At 42.0% G+C, this 19,011-nt stretch overlaps 1 protein-coding gene across 3 annotated transcripts in view; it reads left to right on the plus strand.

Annotated features, from left to right (window-relative positions):
• Window positions 1–19,011, plus strand: part of PDZRN3 (PDZ domain containing ring finger 3) — a 239,713-nt gene that overhangs the window by 13,417 nt on the left and 207,285 nt on the right. For 2 of the 3 annotated variants that reach the window (XM_034996548.1, XM_034996549.1), the window contains exons 2-3: window positions 1,932–2,018; window positions 7,703–7,810. In XM_034996548.1, coding sequence (XP_034852439.1) covers window positions 1,932–2,018; window positions 7,703–7,810 — 195 coding nt within the window. The remainder of the gene's footprint in view (window positions 1–1,931; window positions 2,019–7,702; window positions 7,811–19,011) is intronic. The other variant, XM_034996550.1, reaches the window with a different exon arrangement.

A 19,011-nucleotide genomic window follows, 5' to 3' on the forward strand; every position in this document is an offset into this window, starting at 1 on the left:
TAAAATACTCTATTTTATATATGATGTAAGTGAGCCTGTGGAAATGAATATTTTGTTGCATTGTTCTTAGAGGACACCTAGTTCTTTCATTAAAGACTGTCCTTTTTTTTGTTTTTAAGATTTTATTTATTTATTTGACACACACACAGCACAAGTAGGGGGAGCGGCATGCAGAGGGAGAAGTAGGCTTCCCACTGAGCAGGCAGCCCAGTGCAGGACTCGATCCCAGTACCCTGGGATCATGACCTCAGCTGAAGGCAGATGCTTAACTAACTGAGCCAACCAGGTGCCCCAAGACTGTCTTTTTCTAATGAAAAATGGTCATTTTTTGTTTTTATAGGGCTTTAACAATTGATGCTTAGGCTTATGTAACATTTTTGAAATTTAAAAAAAAATTCAAATATTTTTAATTCTTCTGTACACTAAGTGGTCATGAGAAATAACTGTGGTTACTAAAAACTTTAAGCATGGAGATAATTTTACAGAAGCCCGTTAGTCATCTACATGCATTTTTTTTTCTTTTGGTTCTGTTGGGCACAGTTCTGCCGCCAGAGTTTTGCATTGACAACTCTAGCAATAAATGGAGCTTCAGAAACACTGGCACTGCCTGTCATTTTGAAAGCATGGTTTCCCTTGCCATTGTGGCTGGGTCAGAACCTTGCATTCGTGTCCTTCAAATATGGTCATTTATTTCCACAGAAAAAGGAGGAGGCAAAGGTTTGATCAGGAAGCAGTCAACATCAGAATTAAATCTATTTTGTGATGAGCTCTTAATGTTAGGGGCACCTGGGTGGCTCAGTTGGTTAAGCAACTTGCCTTTGGCTCAGGTCATGATTCTGGCTTCCCAGGATCAAGTCCCACATCAGGCTCCCTGCTCAGTGGGGAGTCTGCTTCTCCCTCTGACCCTACCCCCTCTCGTATGTGCTCTCTCTCTCTCTCAAATAAATAAATAAAATCTTTAAAAAAAAAAAAAAGTAATACCACGTTTAAGCAGAAACCGCAAATGAAGCTTTTACAAGTATCTGCAGTCCGTATTTGTGAAGTTTGGTGCATCATTCCAGTCACTGGAAACACTTCAGAGGTGTCTCCGTGAGCTGAGTGTGTATGTCAAAGCTTGTTTAGTGACCGTGTACACAGAAGCATAAATCTATTTTTACTCACTTGTCTGTTAACTTGAGAGTGTTAGTGAAGGTGTCGTGGCATCTCTGTCCCTTTCAGCTGTTGAACATGGCCTGTGTGAGCTTCCTGGGGGACTTGTGCTTGTGGGATTTAAAGGGGTTCACACTGGCCAGCCTCCTTTGAACAGAGTGTTTTCCGTTAAACAGCCTGGCATCTCCTATGGCCTGGACAGTCATTACTTTGTGAAAGGGCCCCGCTCCCCCTTTCAGTGAAATGCAGGATCTTTCTGTTTCTCCTCCACGTTTGCGTCAGACTTTTCACGGACTGCTTCCCCCGCAAGCCTCCCAGACACAGATGACTATTGACAGGCCGTCCATGCGCTCAGACTTCCGAGAGTGGTGCTCCTGAAACCTTCCGTGACAGAACGTGAATGCTGCTGTTGAGACTGGTTGAGGAACAAACAGAAAGTAGCTGTCTAGACAGCTGGCCAGGGTGGGCCGGTCAAAGGAGAGATGCATTTGCAGACCACAGAGTCATTGATAGACCACATTCATTAGGCATGTCTGGACATCGCCGGACATTCTTACGTGGGCACTGCAGGGTTAGGCAGGGCCTAGACATATCTGTAACCTCCTCAGCACAGGACACCGTTTCAGCTGGGGCCCTAAAAGTTTCCTTGCTTAAACTGCCCAAGAGACAGAGGAGTGTGAAGGATGACCTAAAAGTCCATGAGTCCACTTAGATAGAAAGAAAATTGCAACTATTGATTCCCTGTTGGTAAATAAAATTTTGAACTCATTTGTCCCTTACAGGGTGAAGAAACCAAAAGTCTGACTCTTGTCCTACATCGGGACTCTGGCTCCCTGGGATTCAATATTATTGGTGGCCGGCCGTGTGTGGTATGTTAATTACTAAAATGTGTTTTTCCTTGCCCTGCTGCAGTGGGAAGAGGGGTCAAGGTTTGGTGGTGGTGGTGGGGGGAACCCGTGAGGGGTAGGAAACCTTGCTCACCTCATTCTGCTGTCTGTAATTAGAGAGTTCATTGTTTATCTAACATCTTCACCCTCGGGGATTTTTATTTAGTTGTGGTTTCTTAAAATAGCATTGCCCTAGTAATACAACAGCTTATCTAAACTGTTTAGGTTTTGGGGGGCATGTCTGGTGGTGTAGCAGTAGGAGCTGAAGAAAGTTGTGGGAGATGTGTGCACTTGGAACTGAGTAACTGAGCTGGAGCGTGGGCTCCGGGACCGGAAGTCTGAGCTGGAGCTCCGCTCTGTCAGCTCTTCATTAGTCAGGGACGATTCCCTAATTCGTGGGCTGTCGCATCCCTTTGCTTTTTCTCCCACTGCAGCTCTCTTGTCCACCCTATTCATCATTAGCTCCTCCTCCTCCGGGAAGAAGAGGCCAAATTCAGACCAGTCAGTTGAACGGGGAGGAAAATGTCTGCAGAAAGGGCCCTGGGGACAGCACGTGGCAAAGGGCGCCGCGTTGCAGGATCACGCCTTCCATATGGGGCTTATCTGAGTGGGCATCACCTCTTGCTTGTGTCTTCTGCAGATCATTTCCTTGTTTGTTACCTTAAAAGGAAAGTAATAGTCAAAGGAAAGGAAAGGAGAATCGGATTCACTCAGTCAACAAATAATATTGCACAGGGGCTGTTTGGTAGGAGCTGGGAGGCACTGTGGAGGCCAGGGAGACTGGGTCCTTATGGTCATTGTCAGGCAACCAGATGTGGCTAAACTCTGTGCCTGGGTCTGGCTCACCCTTGGAGAGGAGTTGTCCTGGGGCAGGGCGATTTAAGCTCTATTCTGAAGGATGAGTAGGAGTTTGCTAGATCAGAGGTCCATATATGTTTCGTTAAACACTCTTAACTGTAAAAAAAAAAAAAATGAGCTTATGTAGTTAGCTCTAAATTATATATTTGCGGTTGAACTAATACTACATGGCTTATAAAAGTTACATGCAAAATGGAGCATTTTAAATGATGAAATTAAAACGTGAGTACAAATACAATTTCTCTTATGTCCTTTCATCGTCCCAGTGCCCTGCATCACACGTGCCCACCTTAGGAGAGCACTGAGCTAGAAGAAAGTGAACAGACCCAAGGAAGCTCGTGCAAAGCCTGGAACAGCCCCAGAGTGGGCATTTGGGGGAGCTGCCAAGAGTACACAGCGTCGCTGGAGTCGAGGGGTGGGCAGGAGGTGATCAGAAAGAGACCTGAAGAAGATGGGAGAGTTAGCATGAGGAGGAGTAGGTTGAATTCCCCTCGCTTCTGGCCAAAGGCACAGTTTCAAAAACACACATTCTATTATAAGAAATGACAGCTTAGTTATAGGCAATGCACGGTCATTAAGTGAGGGACTGATGCATTATCTGCCCTAAACTTAGCTACAGAAGAGAACCCTTCAGACAATGAGATTAAACTATGAGAAGGAAGGGGTGGGGGCAGGGGCACCCCCACTTTACTGAGCCCCAGGGATGGGTGCACATAGTGGTTTGTTTCGTCATCTCATGGAAATCCTTAGGACATGGTCGCATTGGTACCTTTTTTCTTTGCTCGTTTGCCAGTTGGCTGAGCAACCAGGCAGCATGTCATGGTGCCACTCTGCTTGTGTTCTGGCTCCTGGGGTGGGCGGGGGGGACGCACTCCAGCAAAGGGGAGGGATGAGGGAGCAGACTGGGACTCAGATGTCTGAGTAGTTGGTCTCAGGAAACAACAGGACTGGCCCTGGTCCGTGTTCCCCAGCTTAACCAAGAATGTGTTGTAGAACATGCTTTGCCTTGCCGGTGAGCTTGAGTAACAGAGGCTGTCCTTCGTTTGGCTGCATAATCATTAAATCTCCTCTCCCCACCCACTGTTACCAGTTTTAAGAAATGACTTCAACAAACCAAGATGCACCTCACCGTTAGATGTTTCAGAAACTTCCACGGTTGAAAGAGCCCAAACCAGGAAGGTTCCTTCTCTGCCTCACCAGAGCGTATATAGGAAAAAGGAGCCCAATGTTTGAAAATGCTTGAAATGGGATGCCTGGGTGGCTGAGCGTTGAGCATCTGCCTTTGGCTCAGGTCATGATCCCAGGGTCCTGGGGTCGAGCCCCACATTGGGCTCCTTGCTCAGCAGGGAGCCTGCTTCTCCCTCTGCCTGCCATTCTCCCTGCTTGTGCGTTCTCTCTCTCTCTCTCTCTCTGACAAATAAATAAATAAAATCTTTAAAAAAAAAATGCTTGAAATGGAGAGGGATGCCTATGTCTTGGTGATGGTTGGAGAACTTACTATGTGTTTGTTTTCTGTCCCTCCCCGGGAACAAAAGGACACTCCCAACCTCATTGGAATATGGTTCTTACTTGTGATTATCAAAGTACATGTTTTAGGTTATTTTCTTTCCCCTTTAAAAAGCTGATTGAAGTGCAAGCCAGAATGGATTTTGTAGCTTTCGTAAGCGTTCTCAGTTCATGTGGTCTTTTTGCAAGAACTATATGCATGTCCCCTGGAGGAAAGTTTAATTCCATATGCATGTGGTTACAATAGTGTTTTTTTTTTTAAACTTGTCCTGATTAGCAGAAATCGCATAATGAACCCTAAATGTATTCTGAACTGTTGCCTGGAAATCTGGCAGGTCATTGAGAACATGCTAAAAAGCCAAGATGAGCAACAATGCACACTCATTGTTAGTACTGGAAGTAGAATGCAGTACACATGACGTGTGTGTTTCCCAAGGAAGTCTTGTGTTAGAAGCTTGGTTGGGTTGTGACACAGGCCCAGCCCAGGGGGGCGCTGACATAAGGCTTTTCATTGCATGATGCACTGCTCTTAGCACTACCACATCATTCATTCATTAATTCTTATATCCCTAAAGAAACAGCATCCAGTCTAGTGTATCAGACCTTTCACTTCAGGCTTTGGCAAGTATACTTCATTGTCAGGTACCCGTGGGATGAAAACAATCCCTTTCATTTTTCCTTTTCTCAAGCCAGCAAAACAAAACAAATCCCAAGCCTTGTTAGTTCACCTTGATAAATAGCTCTGACTTAAAATGTATTAGGAGAGGAGCCAAACAAACTCAGAACAGAGAGATGTCTTTTAAGAGACACATCTAGCTATCCAGGATGGAATTGATTTGGCTTTCTTTGATTTTGTGCTCTCTGTATTTTTTTTTTTGCATTCTGTTTCCACCTCCTACCACTGTCTTAATTTAACCTGAATTGTGCTGTTTGCTTTTGCCTGTTTCCCTGTTTTTTGCTTGAACTTAGTTGCTCTCCTAAGAAAAATTACTTGTGCATGAGGTAGTATTCTGCAAAACAGACCAAAGCCAAAAGCCCCTCCCCCATCTCCCTCTTCCTCTCCAGCCAAGAAATGCAAAGCAATTAATTCAGAGTAAGCACGGATCTCTTTTCATTGGATATATTGATATCACCTCTTAGGGAACTCAAGATTGTCCATAAATCATTTGTGGTCCACTGAGGCTCTTCGGGTTTGTCCAGTGGAATATTCCATAGCCTGGAATGTGGAACTTTTGAATTCATGTATATTTTTGAGATTTTTCTCTGTGGGAGTCAGTATTGCACATAGAGCTTATGTAAGGGAGTTGAACTGTCCTCAGTTTGAAACTGACCTATGCTACTTTTTAGCTGTGTGACCTTGGGCAAGTTACTTAACATCTCTGTCTCAGGTTTTTCATCTATGAAATGGATAATAATAGTGCTTAAGGTTTGTGGTTTTTGTGAGGATGAAACGGGACACAGAGTACTCGCTACCTACCTAGTATGTACTCAGTAGATAGAAGCTGTTGCACAGCTATGTACTCCTATTTGAGCTATGCGTGCAGGGGGATCCACGAATGCCCTGGGGTGAGTGAATTAGTAAGGCAGCTGTGAGTGACAAAGGAGGCAGGGAGAAATTCAGACAGTGATGGGTTAGTGTGCACTGGGCCGGTGTAGGGTGCTTTGGTGCTGGGCGGGCTGCCTTTTGAGGATAGCTGATCTAGTACAGCACCCACATCCTTGCTGACCCTCCTCTCTTGGAGAGTGTTGATAGAATCCAGATGGCAGTTTAGAGACCTGTCTTTGTCATGGGGGGATAAATGTTGGGAAGAACACTTAATGCTCATTTTAGGTTGTGATTTTGGTTTCTTTTGAACCCTATTTATAACATTAGAGAGAATGTGTGTGTGTGTGTGTGTGTGTGTGTTTGAGAGAAAGGGGTGGGGAGGGAGGGGGAGAGAGAGAGAAGAGGTACGGAATGTGCATTTTCTCACTCTTGGCCACCACTCTTGCCTTGGAAGGGGTAGATCGAACCACATTTAAAGTCATTCCTTTCCCCTTTAGAATATAGGATTTTTTTTTCTATTTAAAGAGAAAAATTTTATATTTTCATAGTTACTTCTTAACAAATGGAATTTATATGTATTTCTATGTACAGAAATTATTATTAAAATAGATCTTCTTATGGCATTATGGCAAAAAATTTACCATGATGGTAGGATTTGGAGTTTTTGTGGAAGATCCTGAAATTACTTTTCAAATGCTTTTGTTTGGGAACAATACTTTAACTTATAAATCCATCTGTTAATCACTAGAAATTTAATCCACACACTTGGAGAGAATTCATCCCAGTGCTGTTTGGAAAGAAGTTCATGAACAAGCTGTGAGGGTTTTTTTATGGGCTTGTTGGAACTTTTTGATTTTAAATAAAGGAAGGAGTTTGAGCAGCGAGCCGTTCCCTTTCCCAGGAAGTTTCGGTCCAGACTTTGAAAGATCTAAAGGGATTTGAGATTGGATGAGAATTTGGCCTGGAGTGGTGGTAGTGAGCTTTTCTGATGTAAATCTGAGCACACATAAAACACCTATTTTCACAATCAGATTATTGGATTAAAGGTTTTAATAGTACTCTGAGCTGGTAAGGATACGGGAAAACACTCTAATGAGCTATCAGTGCATAATTTGGCAACATCCATCAAATCTCCATATCCTTGGACCCGCCAGTTCCATTGCTAGGGATTTGCCTCAGATACATACTGCAAAAGATATTTCATAGTACAGGTAGGAAGGTATTGGAGACATCATCGTCTCTAAGAGCAACAATTAGAAACAGTGGTAATTATCCTAATATTGGGGTACTGTTCAGCCGCTTAAGGGAGTTAAACTGGACAGTATGACTGGTGAAAAATCTCTAAGATTGTAAACTTGAAAGAGGCAAGATGCACAGGATGGGGAGGGCATACCCCGTGCACACACATACCATCTGTGTACATGAAAAAGGACCAGATACGTGTTTAGGAAAGTGATCTATGAAAAATGTTTTGGAAAGGATATGTAAACTGCAAATAGGTGCTATATAGAGGGGAAAAGGACAATGGGTAGGAGGTGGCAGGGACTTATTTTATACCTTTTGGTTATGGTTTGAAGTATTTTACCATGTGTATGTGTTAATTTTAGATTAAAACAAATTATGGGTAACAGATGGGCTTTCGCCCCATTGCCACTTTTGACATGAGCAAGAGTCCATTATAGTTTAAGAGTGTAAGCTTTATTTTCATGACCAAGTTAATGCCTAGCATTCATGTGTGTGTTTTTTTAACCCAAAGGACAACCAAGATGGATCGTCCACTGAAGGAATCTTTGTATCCAAAATAGTTGACAGTGGGCCCGCAGCCAAGGACGGAGGCCTGCAAATTCATGACAGGATTATTGAGGTATGTGAACACTGGCCAGTGTCTTTTAATAGGTTGAATGCCATCCCATCTTCGTCTGGTTCAATGCAAGATGTTTGGTCAGGGAGGGAGGCCTAAGCTGGTGGATGGTTGGGCAGGAGAACTCTCCCATTGTGTGGGACTACAGAGAGTGCTGATTGCCTTGGTGTTAAGTTTTTGTTTATATTAAATATAGAGAAGCCAGATTATGAGTGGCATGTTCACAATTTGGCTGTCTTCCCGTGGCCTTGCATCTGTTTTGTATGCTTCAGTTACAGCTTTGTGTGAAAGCCATTGGAGAGTTGTATGTTAGTTAGAACCAGATGAGCAACCCCTGTTGTGCACATTGTGTCGGTGTTCACGTTGGTTACCAGGGTAAAATCGTGTCCGCTCTGGAGGCCTGATCGTGTCCTCCCAGTTCGCGGCACACAGTTGTTGCTACGGATGCATTGTTCTCTCTTCTGGGTTTGTCTTTTGTCCGGTGTAAAAGGTGATTGTCCAGGGATGTGCAGGCAGAGGTTGATATTCAGGATGGTCACTCACATCATCCCAAATTCTTCATTCTTCATGGAGCATTTTAAGCCTTTATAGAGTAGGTTTATGGATTTGCTCTGGGGGAGGGTAGATCTCTACCCCACCGTCCAGCACATTGCAATAGGGTCACACGATGTCCTAGGATGCTCCAGCTTGCCAAAAGGGAAAGAATTATTCTTTGCCTCCTGGTATGGGCTCTTGGTGCAAAGTTGGACACAACGGACTATTTTTTGCTGGTGTTTTTTGACCATTTTGACTGCTCTTTTAATGGGTAAATACATGGACTAAGTTGTTGGGTCTCCTGTGAGGAGGAATTAGATAGGAGAGTCCAGGATGATACGTTGCATCCCACAAGAACGGCACCACGGGCCATAGCCATGACAGGGCACATTAGACGGGGAACCGGAAAAACAGCCCTGATGCCGCTGATACTTGTTCAAACACATTGGCAGAGCGTCTGTGTTTCTTGAGTGTTTTCATGGTCCATTTCAAAACTTTGGACGGAGTGGGAACTCTATGAGATAAGCCATGAGCGAAGCTCACATAACCCACTGGAGTTTGGCCGCATGCTTCTCCCGGGGAAGGGAGCCTGGGAAGACAGAGAACAAAGTCTCGCCTTTCCATTCTTGTTTGGATGAATTCCACAATGTGCAAAGCAGTACGCTTTAGGATCGTTTATATCCTCGGGAAAACATACAGTTAACACTCACAGGGAAAACAAATTGAACATGTTAGGGTCTAAGAATCACCCTTCTGAGGGAGCAGGTACATTGTGGTAACGTACATATGAAAAGGATACTTGATTTTGTTTTCAGGACATTATTAATATTGTTACGTCCCCATTGACTTTTTGAAGTGTTCTTAAACTTGGAGCTCTTTTTACTGCCTGTTTTAGGGTCCATCTTTGTACTTCCCAGGTCGGGGGAGTGGATTTTCCCTAACAGGAATTTGCTTGTGCAAGAGCACTTTCTCAAGAGCTCAAAGGCATACTTACTGTCTTTTTTTTTTTTTTTCTTTTTGAGAGAGAGAATACATTTTCTGAGGCTATTGTTCAGAAAGATAAGTACAGCTTCCGTTGCCAAGGGTTTGGTGGAACAGCCAGTTTCTCTAAGTAATGGAATTTCATTGCTCTTATGTTTTGCAAATGAGAAATCTACAGCTGGGCAGGATTTTCTCTTGGCAAAGGGGGGATCTGTATTTGAAATGTGGAGGATGGTTTCTGGTAAGTCACATTCCCCTTTTGGACAGTATGTAAAATATTAATCATGTCCCGGTGTTGAGATGGAAAAGAAGGATGATCACAATAGAGCAACAATATATGTGTCATTGCAATTGACACACCGTGCCCTTCTCAGTTAAATCCTGATCTCTTTTGACAGGATACAGTGATTCCCATGACTGAAAAATATATACCCTGGTTCACCTCATCTCTGTCGGAGTTTATTACCAGGCATAAATTTGATTATTTTAAGTGTGTCTGTGTTTCATCACGAAGGAGAGTCAGGCACTTTCTAGTTTTCCACCATATTTCTTCCTTTTCAGGGGAGTGGGCAGACTACCACCAGACCACCCCATAAGAACCTTGATTCTCGCAGAAGGGTGCTTTTATATTAAATCCACGGAGACTCACTGAGTCTAGTCCTTACTGCAGAGTCTTCAATTCCTTTACTCCCACTCCTGTCTGTCCCCTGAGACCAGAGTGGTGGTCCCCACCCATCTCAGAGCCAGGCCCACTCTCTCCATTTTTTTTATAACAAATACTTTTCAGTGCCACCAATCCTGTTGTAAAATGAAATCTATAAGTAATATTTACATACATACACACCTAATTGTAAGATCTCTGTATGCCATAATAAAAAAATAAAAGGAAGGTAATTGATACTAAAATACATGTATCAGGATGAGAATGCATGGGCATGGTGACGCTGGAAGACCCCACGATGCTGCAGATGCTTGCGCCTCCTTGTAGACTCAGCATGAGGTCCCAGCTGTGAAGGCTACCGGAGTGGGAGGGTGGTGCTGGGGACTGAGGTGCTGGGAGCACTGGCACCATGTGATTCGGTTTTCTGCAGTGGTGAGCAAAGTGGGGTTCAGTTTTGGCAGAGCAAAGTACAGTCGTCTTGTGATTTGCACACCTCCGTGTGTGTGTGTATGTGTATTTTTAAAATTGTGCTAAAATATACATAACATAAAATTTAACCATTTTTAATTATACCTTTCTGTGGCATTAAGTACATTCACACTGTTGTGCAGCCATCACCACCATCCATCTCCAGAACTTTTCCATCTTCCTACAGTGGAATGGTACCCATTAAACAACTCCCCACTCCCTCTACCCCCAGCTCTTGGAGGCCCCCATTTTGCTTGCTGTTTCTGTGCATTTGACTACTCTAGGTACTCCATGTAAGTGGAATTATATGGTATTTGTCTTTTTTGTGTCTGGCTTATTTCATCTAGCGGGATTCGTCCTCCAGGTTCACCCGTATTGGAAGATGTGTCAGAATTGCTTCCCTTTTAAGGCTAAATACTATCCCACTGTGTGTATAGATGCATATATACCGCATTTTGTTTCTCTCTCCGTCCGTTGACAGACACTTGGTTTACTCCTACCTTTTGACTTTGTGACATTATTTTGTGAAAAATACTGCTATGGATAAGGGTATACAATTTATATATATTTAAACTGAAAAAAAAAAAAAGAACCCTTAGTGTTTAAATGTAAAAACGAGTGAGGGTCTCCACTCAGGTAATCATAAAACATCTGTTATTTTACCTTCACGAAGGTCTGGAAGGGTATGTGGAAGTTGCAGTAGAAGCATAATAATTGTGCACCGCATGGGACTCTGTGCATTGTAGGACTTCTGGCATCCCTGGTCCCCACCCCAATCATTGTGCCAGTGAGTGCTCCCACAGATTTCTAGCACTACTTCAGGGTGTGATAGGGGTACCCGGGAGAATCACTAGATTAGAGATGGATCTTACTCCAAAACCTTATGATGTGAGGTGAGTTGCTTCAGGAGCAGAGTTGTCAGCATTCCCCCCCTTCTAGCTGTCTGCTTGGATTCCCTGTCCGAGAGCTCTCAAGGCCTCATAAGAAAGCCTGAGCTGTCCTGGGCTAGAAATCTTGGGCCCCCTCTGCCCACATGGTTGCAACTTTGGAGTGTGGCTGATCTGGGAGCCCACACTCTTTGTTGGCACCTCCTGTCCCCATCTGCCCTGGATCGGGACAGACAAACGGTTGTGCCCACCCTCCCTCATATCTGACACTGAGATACAGCAACTTCCAACTTATTCAGTATTTGCTTCTGATTTTTTGTGTGTGTGTCTTCTTCCTGTACTTACTTATGAGCTGCCTCAGGCCCTTTTCATAACTTATGACCTCACCCTTGATTGCATATACTCCGCTCCTATTTAGAAAACTAAGTTTAATTTCTCCATAGTACTTTTTGTACTCATTCTAAAATATAAAACCATAAATGCCCCAGTGGTTTTAGTTTTTTGGCCTCAGAGCCTCGCCTGCTTTCTGAACTCCCTTTTGAAGACAATGCAATGCTCCTATACCTCAGTACCACCAGATTTTTTTAAAGGAACTATGCTTTTGTTCTTTGTAATAGCTTGAAACCTTTGGAAAAATCTTCCCAGTGCCCTCTGAGTGTGCATTAACCAACGTAAACAGGTTTCATCACATATATAATGCTTTTTTTCTGTAACCTCTAGAGTCTACTCTGGACCGATCACATTCTGTGCAATTCTCTTGTAAGTGATTTAGAGAAACCAAAAGGTGAAAGATCACATATGGTTGATATTACCATCAAAAATCCCTTCAGGATGTCCCATGTGGGCAGCATACATCTCTCCTTAAATCCATCCAGCTGGTTTCCCCAGCATTGGAGCATCTTGCTCTCTCCTCAGTTGACTACCATATGAGGCATTTGACTGGTTGTGCCAGTACCTCATTGGGTGAAACGCTCATGACAAGAAAAGCACAGAAAAACCAAAGCCTGCTAAGAAACTAGCAAATTCACTTGGAGGCATGTGTGATTGATAGATCCGTTTCTTTCCTGATTCAGTTTTGTTTTGTTTTGTTTTGTTTTGTTTTTTTAGCCACACGGCTGGTATGGTAGGTACCTGACCACGTAACGCAACTCACTGAAACTCTTACACTTTTGTAGAGGCCGTCCACAGTATCTGTATTTTTCGCCAGTTTTCAGGCTTCTTAAGTTGGAGAACTGAGTCCGTGGCTGCGTTGTACGAGTCTCCCATTTGGTGGTAGTGTGCTTCTGTAACAGTTGCTGGGTTAAATGGAATGTCCTGTTGTTCTCTGAGAGAGATGTGATAAGGTGCAGTGAAGAGGGTGGGGGGTTGCCAAGAACCATTATTTTGTACAGTCTTCTGTAAAAAGTGTTCTTGGTGGAAGCGTTGGGATTTGAAGGCCCAACGCTGTGGTCACAGAGGCTGTGAAACCTCAGTGGTGGTGTAAATCAGTGACTCTTGTTTTGTTCGCTATAGGTTTAGTTAGTCGGTCATTGCTAATAAGGCTAGGCTACAGGACTGACAAGTTTAACAAGACCTTTCCTTCCAGAGCCAGACTTTGATAGAACAAAATGAAGTTTCACCATTTGTTACTGGCAGAAGATAATGTTCTGAGACCAACGAAAATTGCAGAATGGCCTGTGAATTCACCTGATGAAGCACTTATTTAAAAAACAGACAAACCAAAACTCACTATCTTCTAGTAAGATTCTTTTTTAATCGATAAACTTTTATTTTGACATAATTTCAGACCTATATAAATGAATTCCTGTATCATCTTTACCCAGATTCCCCAAATACCCACATCTATTATATTTGAACCCTTTTCACTCTCTACTCTTAATTCCTAAATATATCAGCGTGTGTGTGTTTTTTAGCAATAAGACGTTCTCTTACGTAACTGCAGCGCAGTTATCTAAATCAGGAAATTAGCATTGGTGGAGCTTTGTTATCTAATCTACCGAATTTATTCAGATTTCACTAATAATCCCTATGGTGTCCTTTACAGTGAGAGAAAATCCCAGATCACAGGTTTTATTTAATTGTCATATTTATTTAGTATCTCTTACTTGATAGCACTTCCTACGTTTTTGTCTCACATGCTACTCCTATTTGGAAGAGTACAAACCAGGTCTTTTGTAGTGTGTCTCTCAAGTTGGATTTGTTTGTTGCTCCTGAGTGTTGATTTAGGTGGTACATTTTGAGCAAAGGTACCATAGAAGTGATAGCGTGGGCTTCTCAGCACATCCTGTTGGGAGTCACATGGTATCAATTTATCCCTTTATTGGTGACATTAATGTGGACTGCTTGGTTCAAATCCTATCTGCCAGACTTCTTCACTATTAAGTTACTTTTTTCTTCTTTACCTTGTATCTTATGGGGGGATATTTTGAGGCCATGTGAGTAGCCTGCTGTTCCTCAAACTCGAATATACTGGCTTGAGCATTCATTTATGGTTTTTACTTGAATCGGTTATTATTAGGATGGTTGACAAATAGTGATTTTCTAACTGCATTCCTTCTGTGTTTATTAGTTGGCTTTCCACTGTAAGAAAGGGTATTCTTTTCCCCCTATTTTTATCTACCTATTTATCTACATTGATCCATTCATCCATCCATCCATCTCAGTATGGACCCATTGATTCTTATAATTTGGTGGTCACATGGACTAGTTTTGGCCAGACGGAGCTCTTTAAAAGATGGTATTTATATCCTTTTGACATGTTCCCATCATTTTTTGAGCACTTTCTTCCTTTCTGTTAACACAGGATGTTTCTGGTTCATTCTGTACTTTTCTGGCCCCAGTTCTGGAATCAGCTACTTTTCCAAGTAGCTCTGGCTCCATTTAATGAGGAATGGTGTTTGAAACCGTAATATGGGTGCTAGGCTAATCATTATGACTGTGGTTTCATTGCTTCTTTAATTAATTAATTTTTTGAGAAAGAGTGTGTGTGTGCAAGTGTGCAAGCTGGGGCAGGGAGGAAGAAGGAGAGAGAGAATCTCAAGGAGACTCTCCGCAGAGTGCGGAGCCTGGCACAAGGCTCGATCTCAAGACCTGAAGATCATGACCAGAGCTGAAACCAAGAGTCAGACACTTAACCAACTGAGCCACCCAGGCATCCTGGGTTTCATTGCTTCCATGCACTCTGAGTAGATAGAGCTAGGAAATGTAAAGATGCACATATAAACACGCGCACACACAGTATCATCATCATTAATATTAATACCTCTGCATCTATTTTCTCTATCCTTCTATATATATTTGAAAACTATGTCTTTATCAGGATCTCTAGTTCCATTCCAAGTCTGCATGGCTAATTTTATTCTTCCTCTTCAAGTATTTGTAACTCCTAGAAGAGTCCCTTTTGAGATAGTGATGATTGCACTCTTTACTTTGAATCAAATATCTAATCTTTGCTTCGATGTTCTCAGTGAATTAAAAATTGTTGATGAAAATTGTTTAAAGTATTTCTGTATTATTTTGGCTTGATTTTGGAGGAAAATATGCTATAAACTAGATGATTTGGTATTGTATTTTTCTAATTTTAGGGGTAAGAAAGGCTGAGTATTTCTTATGTAACTCTATACAAGAAAATTACTACTGCTAAACAGGCATAGATAGGCACGAGCCCTTTCTGGGCAGTGCTAGAAATAAACACATGAGGTTTTCCTGCTGTCTTCTGCAGTGACTGATGCCCATTGGCCACGTTCAACAAAGGAGAGGAGAGAATTTGGGGGCAGTTATTTTCTTAGAACTCAAATCTATTCGTGTCAGTTTGAAATCTCTAACTATTGCCTCATTTACTTAAATAATCTGTTTTGATAAAGGAGACTTGGTATAATCCAACCCATGTTGAAAAGACTCTTTGTTACCTGCAAAAATAAGCTGGTTTTAGAGACCAGTTATTAATAATGGATTCCAACTCTCCATTTCCAGAGACAGAGATGAGAGTTTTATTTTACATACCAATTTTGATGGATTGACAGTGTTAAACCCTGGATTATGATGTAAAAAGGTTCTGATGTCATGTCTGGATAGGATGGGGATGAGCGTGGTGGTCATATTTTTTTAAAGATTTTATTTTTAAGTAATCTCCACACCCAGTGTGGGGCTCAAACTTACAACCCCACGACCAAGAGTCACACACTACCAACTGAGCCAGATAGGAGCCCTGAGTGTGGTGGTCATTTAATGATGGTTGCCATCGGCACAGAGAGGAGAGGGATGACATCCTTGCTGGGGATTTGCTAGGATGGACCCACCTAAGGGATGTTTTTGGAGTGACTGTATTATCATTTGGAAGTCATGACTCTGATTTCATTGGCATAGAGTGTACTTAATTATCATATGTATCAGTCAGTCTTCTTGGTCTTCACATGTAAAATAACATGTCAAATAAAGCAAACACCTTCATACATTTGTTGTTGTGTTTTTTGTTTTTTGTTTTTTTCCTTCTCCTGGCCCTCTGTTTAACCATTTTCATCTTACCCTAATGGCCTATACTATAGCGATGGAAGATCCTGGCAAAATGATGTAATGTTCCTCTAAAATGCAGCTGATTTCTTCAGTACTAGAAGGTACATATTGAGGTGGAAAAAGCCCCGAGATTTAGATCAAGATACCCAGGGTCAAGTTTCTCCCCAGTTACTTACTCTGTGGTCTTGGTATCCTCAGTGCTGAGCCTCTATTTCTTCATCTCTAAAACAGAAGAGCATTACTGTCTCCCTTACCTAAAAAAAAAATAAAATAGTGGATTTTGCTAGTAAGTACAAATGTGAAGAATTCTTTTTTTTTAAATAAAATTTTAGCATCTGACACAAGAACTTAATGCCAAAGCTAAGTATAGAAGTCAGCAAAAATAATTTTGAGATCTGTTTTCCTCTTGTTATGTGTTTTAGCAAGAATGTAGTGCTGCTATAGGATTATTGAGAAAACTCTGAACTATTTCAGGGAGTCATCCTCTCCAGAATTAATATTGTGACCTATTAAAACCAAATATACCATCTTAAATCCCTGCCTTCTATTGACTATACTGATGTATTGACTTTGTTATGTTTATTAGTGTTGTTGTTGTTGTCTTATTTTGCTATTAAAACCAGCTTTTTTTAAAAAAAAAAAAAAAACCAGGTTTTCAGTGAACATCTTTTTAACAGACATCACTGTACACCAGCCAGATAAACATACAGATGAAGAATGGGACATGTGGCATGACGCAATTTGTGTATTTTAAAGGCATTTATATATATTAGTCTTTTCATAGGAAAAATACTCTGAGCTAATAAACATTTTATAGTTATTATAGCAATTTTGTGGGGTGGGATTATGGGCGGTAACTTTGAATTTCTGAAGTCACATTTCTGTAATGTTGGAATTCTCCAAAGTGAGTATTATTTTTATAATCCATAAAAAGGCAAAGATGAAAAAATGTGATGAGTTAGAAGTTTTTTCTGAGTTTTAAATGTCACAAGGCTGATTCCTGCTTGTATATTTCCTTTAAAACATTAGTTGACATTCTCGGGGCGCCTGGGTGACTCAGTCGGTTGAGTGTCCGAATTCTGATTTCTGCTCAGGTCATGATCTCAGGGTTGTGAGATGGGGCCCTACCTTGGGCTCCATGCTCAGTGGGGGGGTCTGCTTGAGATTCTCTCTCTCCCTCTCCCCCTACCCCTGTTCAGGTGCTCTCACTCTTTCTCCCCAGTATAAATAAATCTTTAAATAAAAATTTAAATAATAATAAATAAAATAAATAATTAATAAAAAAATAGTAAATAAATAAAAATAAAAATTACTTGACATTCTCATTTCTGAAAGCTCATAGCATCTGCCTCAGGTGTGGAGATGGGTGAACAGCTGGCTTCCGGCTGAAACTCTGGAAACAGGGCATTGGATGCTCCTCTTTGGCAGGACATGTCCCCCCCCCCCCCCCGCCCCATTCCAGCTCAGATGAATCAAAGTTCATTTAGGTTGACAGTGTGTACTTCTGTGGGATTTCTGGCTCCACAGAAGTTTTAAGTCTATCCCTCATGGTCATCTCTTAATAAAAAGACTTAATTAAATCATCCACAAAGCATTTTAAAATCAAGAATAAATCAGAAGTGACTGGTGCCCCCATTAAATTTTTTGGATAAAGATTAGGTCCAAAAGGAAATTTTTGGTAATTTCCGAAGGACAACAAAGCAAAACCACAAACCCTTGACAACAGTACAGATACGATGCATTTTAGGGGCACCTGGGTGTCTTGGTTGAGTGTCCGACTCTTGATTTCGGCTCAGGTCATGATCTCATGGTCCTGAGATTGAGCCTTGTGTAGGGCTCTGTACTCAGTGGGGAATCTGCTTGAGATTCTCTTTGTCCCTCTCCCTCTGCCCCTCCCCACCATGCATGCTCGCTCTCTCAAATAAATCTTTAAAAAAAGATGCATTTTATAGCCACTCATCTTCTTTACACATGATATTTAGACACTTACCTTTAAGTATGGGGGTTTTGAGAACAATTTTATTACAAAATTTTGTCTTTCTCTGTAAGGCAAAATGACCATACATGTACTTTTATTGGATTTGGAAGGCATGTTGGGATGGTCGGACTTAAGTGGTAAACTGAAATGTATGGCATTTGCTTCCTGGGAGAGGCACTGGGGGGACCCTTCAAAGCAGCAAATTGCTATCATTTTGAAAATAAAAAGTAAGCACAGTGCCTGTAGATTAGGGTGCTGTGAACAGGAGGAGGGAGTGTTGAATTAGAAATTGTCAATGCAAATTGCAAAGGGAAGACTTGGGGCATATTGGCGGCTGTGAGCACGGATCTGCCATTATGCCACTTTCACTGGGGACTCTGAATACCCCGGGGTGGGAAGCTGCAACAGCAAGGCTTCCCCTAATGATGATTAATGGTCCCCTGGAGCCTCACAGGGGAGAGTAGCTGGTATGGAGTTCGTCTGCCCTTGCCACACCGAGTGCCACGGGGCTCCAATACCCTGTCTTTGTCTATTTGGATAGCCATTTGAACTCCAAAGAGTGTGTCCCACCCCTTTTCTCCTGAGGGTGGCACTCCCTGCTGCCTTTTTGGCTCTTCTGATTCTCTTAATTTATCTTTCATCACTTCCTCTTTTCCTGCTGGTCCTAGTGAGTCATTTGACAGCTCTCCGGGGTCAGGAGAACTGAACACCTCAGAGTGTTGGTTTCACAGCTGCCCCACCACCTCCCAAAAGAAACGTTCCAGTCCATTTTATGTGTGTGTGTATATATATATATATATATACACACACACATACGTATATATATATATTTTTCAACATTTGAAGAAACTCTGGGAACAGAATCAATTTTGGCAGTCTCTAATCAAAGAAGACAGTTTTTATTCTTTTCATAGAATGATTGTTGCTGAATGATTGAAATACTACGTTTCCGGACACATTGATTTCGGAATTCATTAGCTAGACACTTAAAACTTCTATCCAAAAAATTACTCCGTGTTTATTGAAACATTTGGGAGGAAAATGATTATATAGAGGGATCTATGGCTTGTGGCTTATTAAAAATCTTCATGTTGTATGAGTTCTTGGGATAATAGCAAAGAGAAACCACTAGCCGGCATATGTTTGCTTTTTGCATGGGCATTGAGTTCTCCCTAATCTGAGA

This window comes from Mirounga leonina, unplaced genomic scaffold, assembly GCF_011800145.1.
Source record: "Mirounga leonina isolate KUSES-001 unplaced genomic scaffold, KU_Mleo_1.0 Mir_94, whole genome shotgun sequence".
NCBI lineage: Eukaryota > Metazoa > Chordata > Mammalia > Carnivora > Phocidae > Mirounga > Mirounga leonina.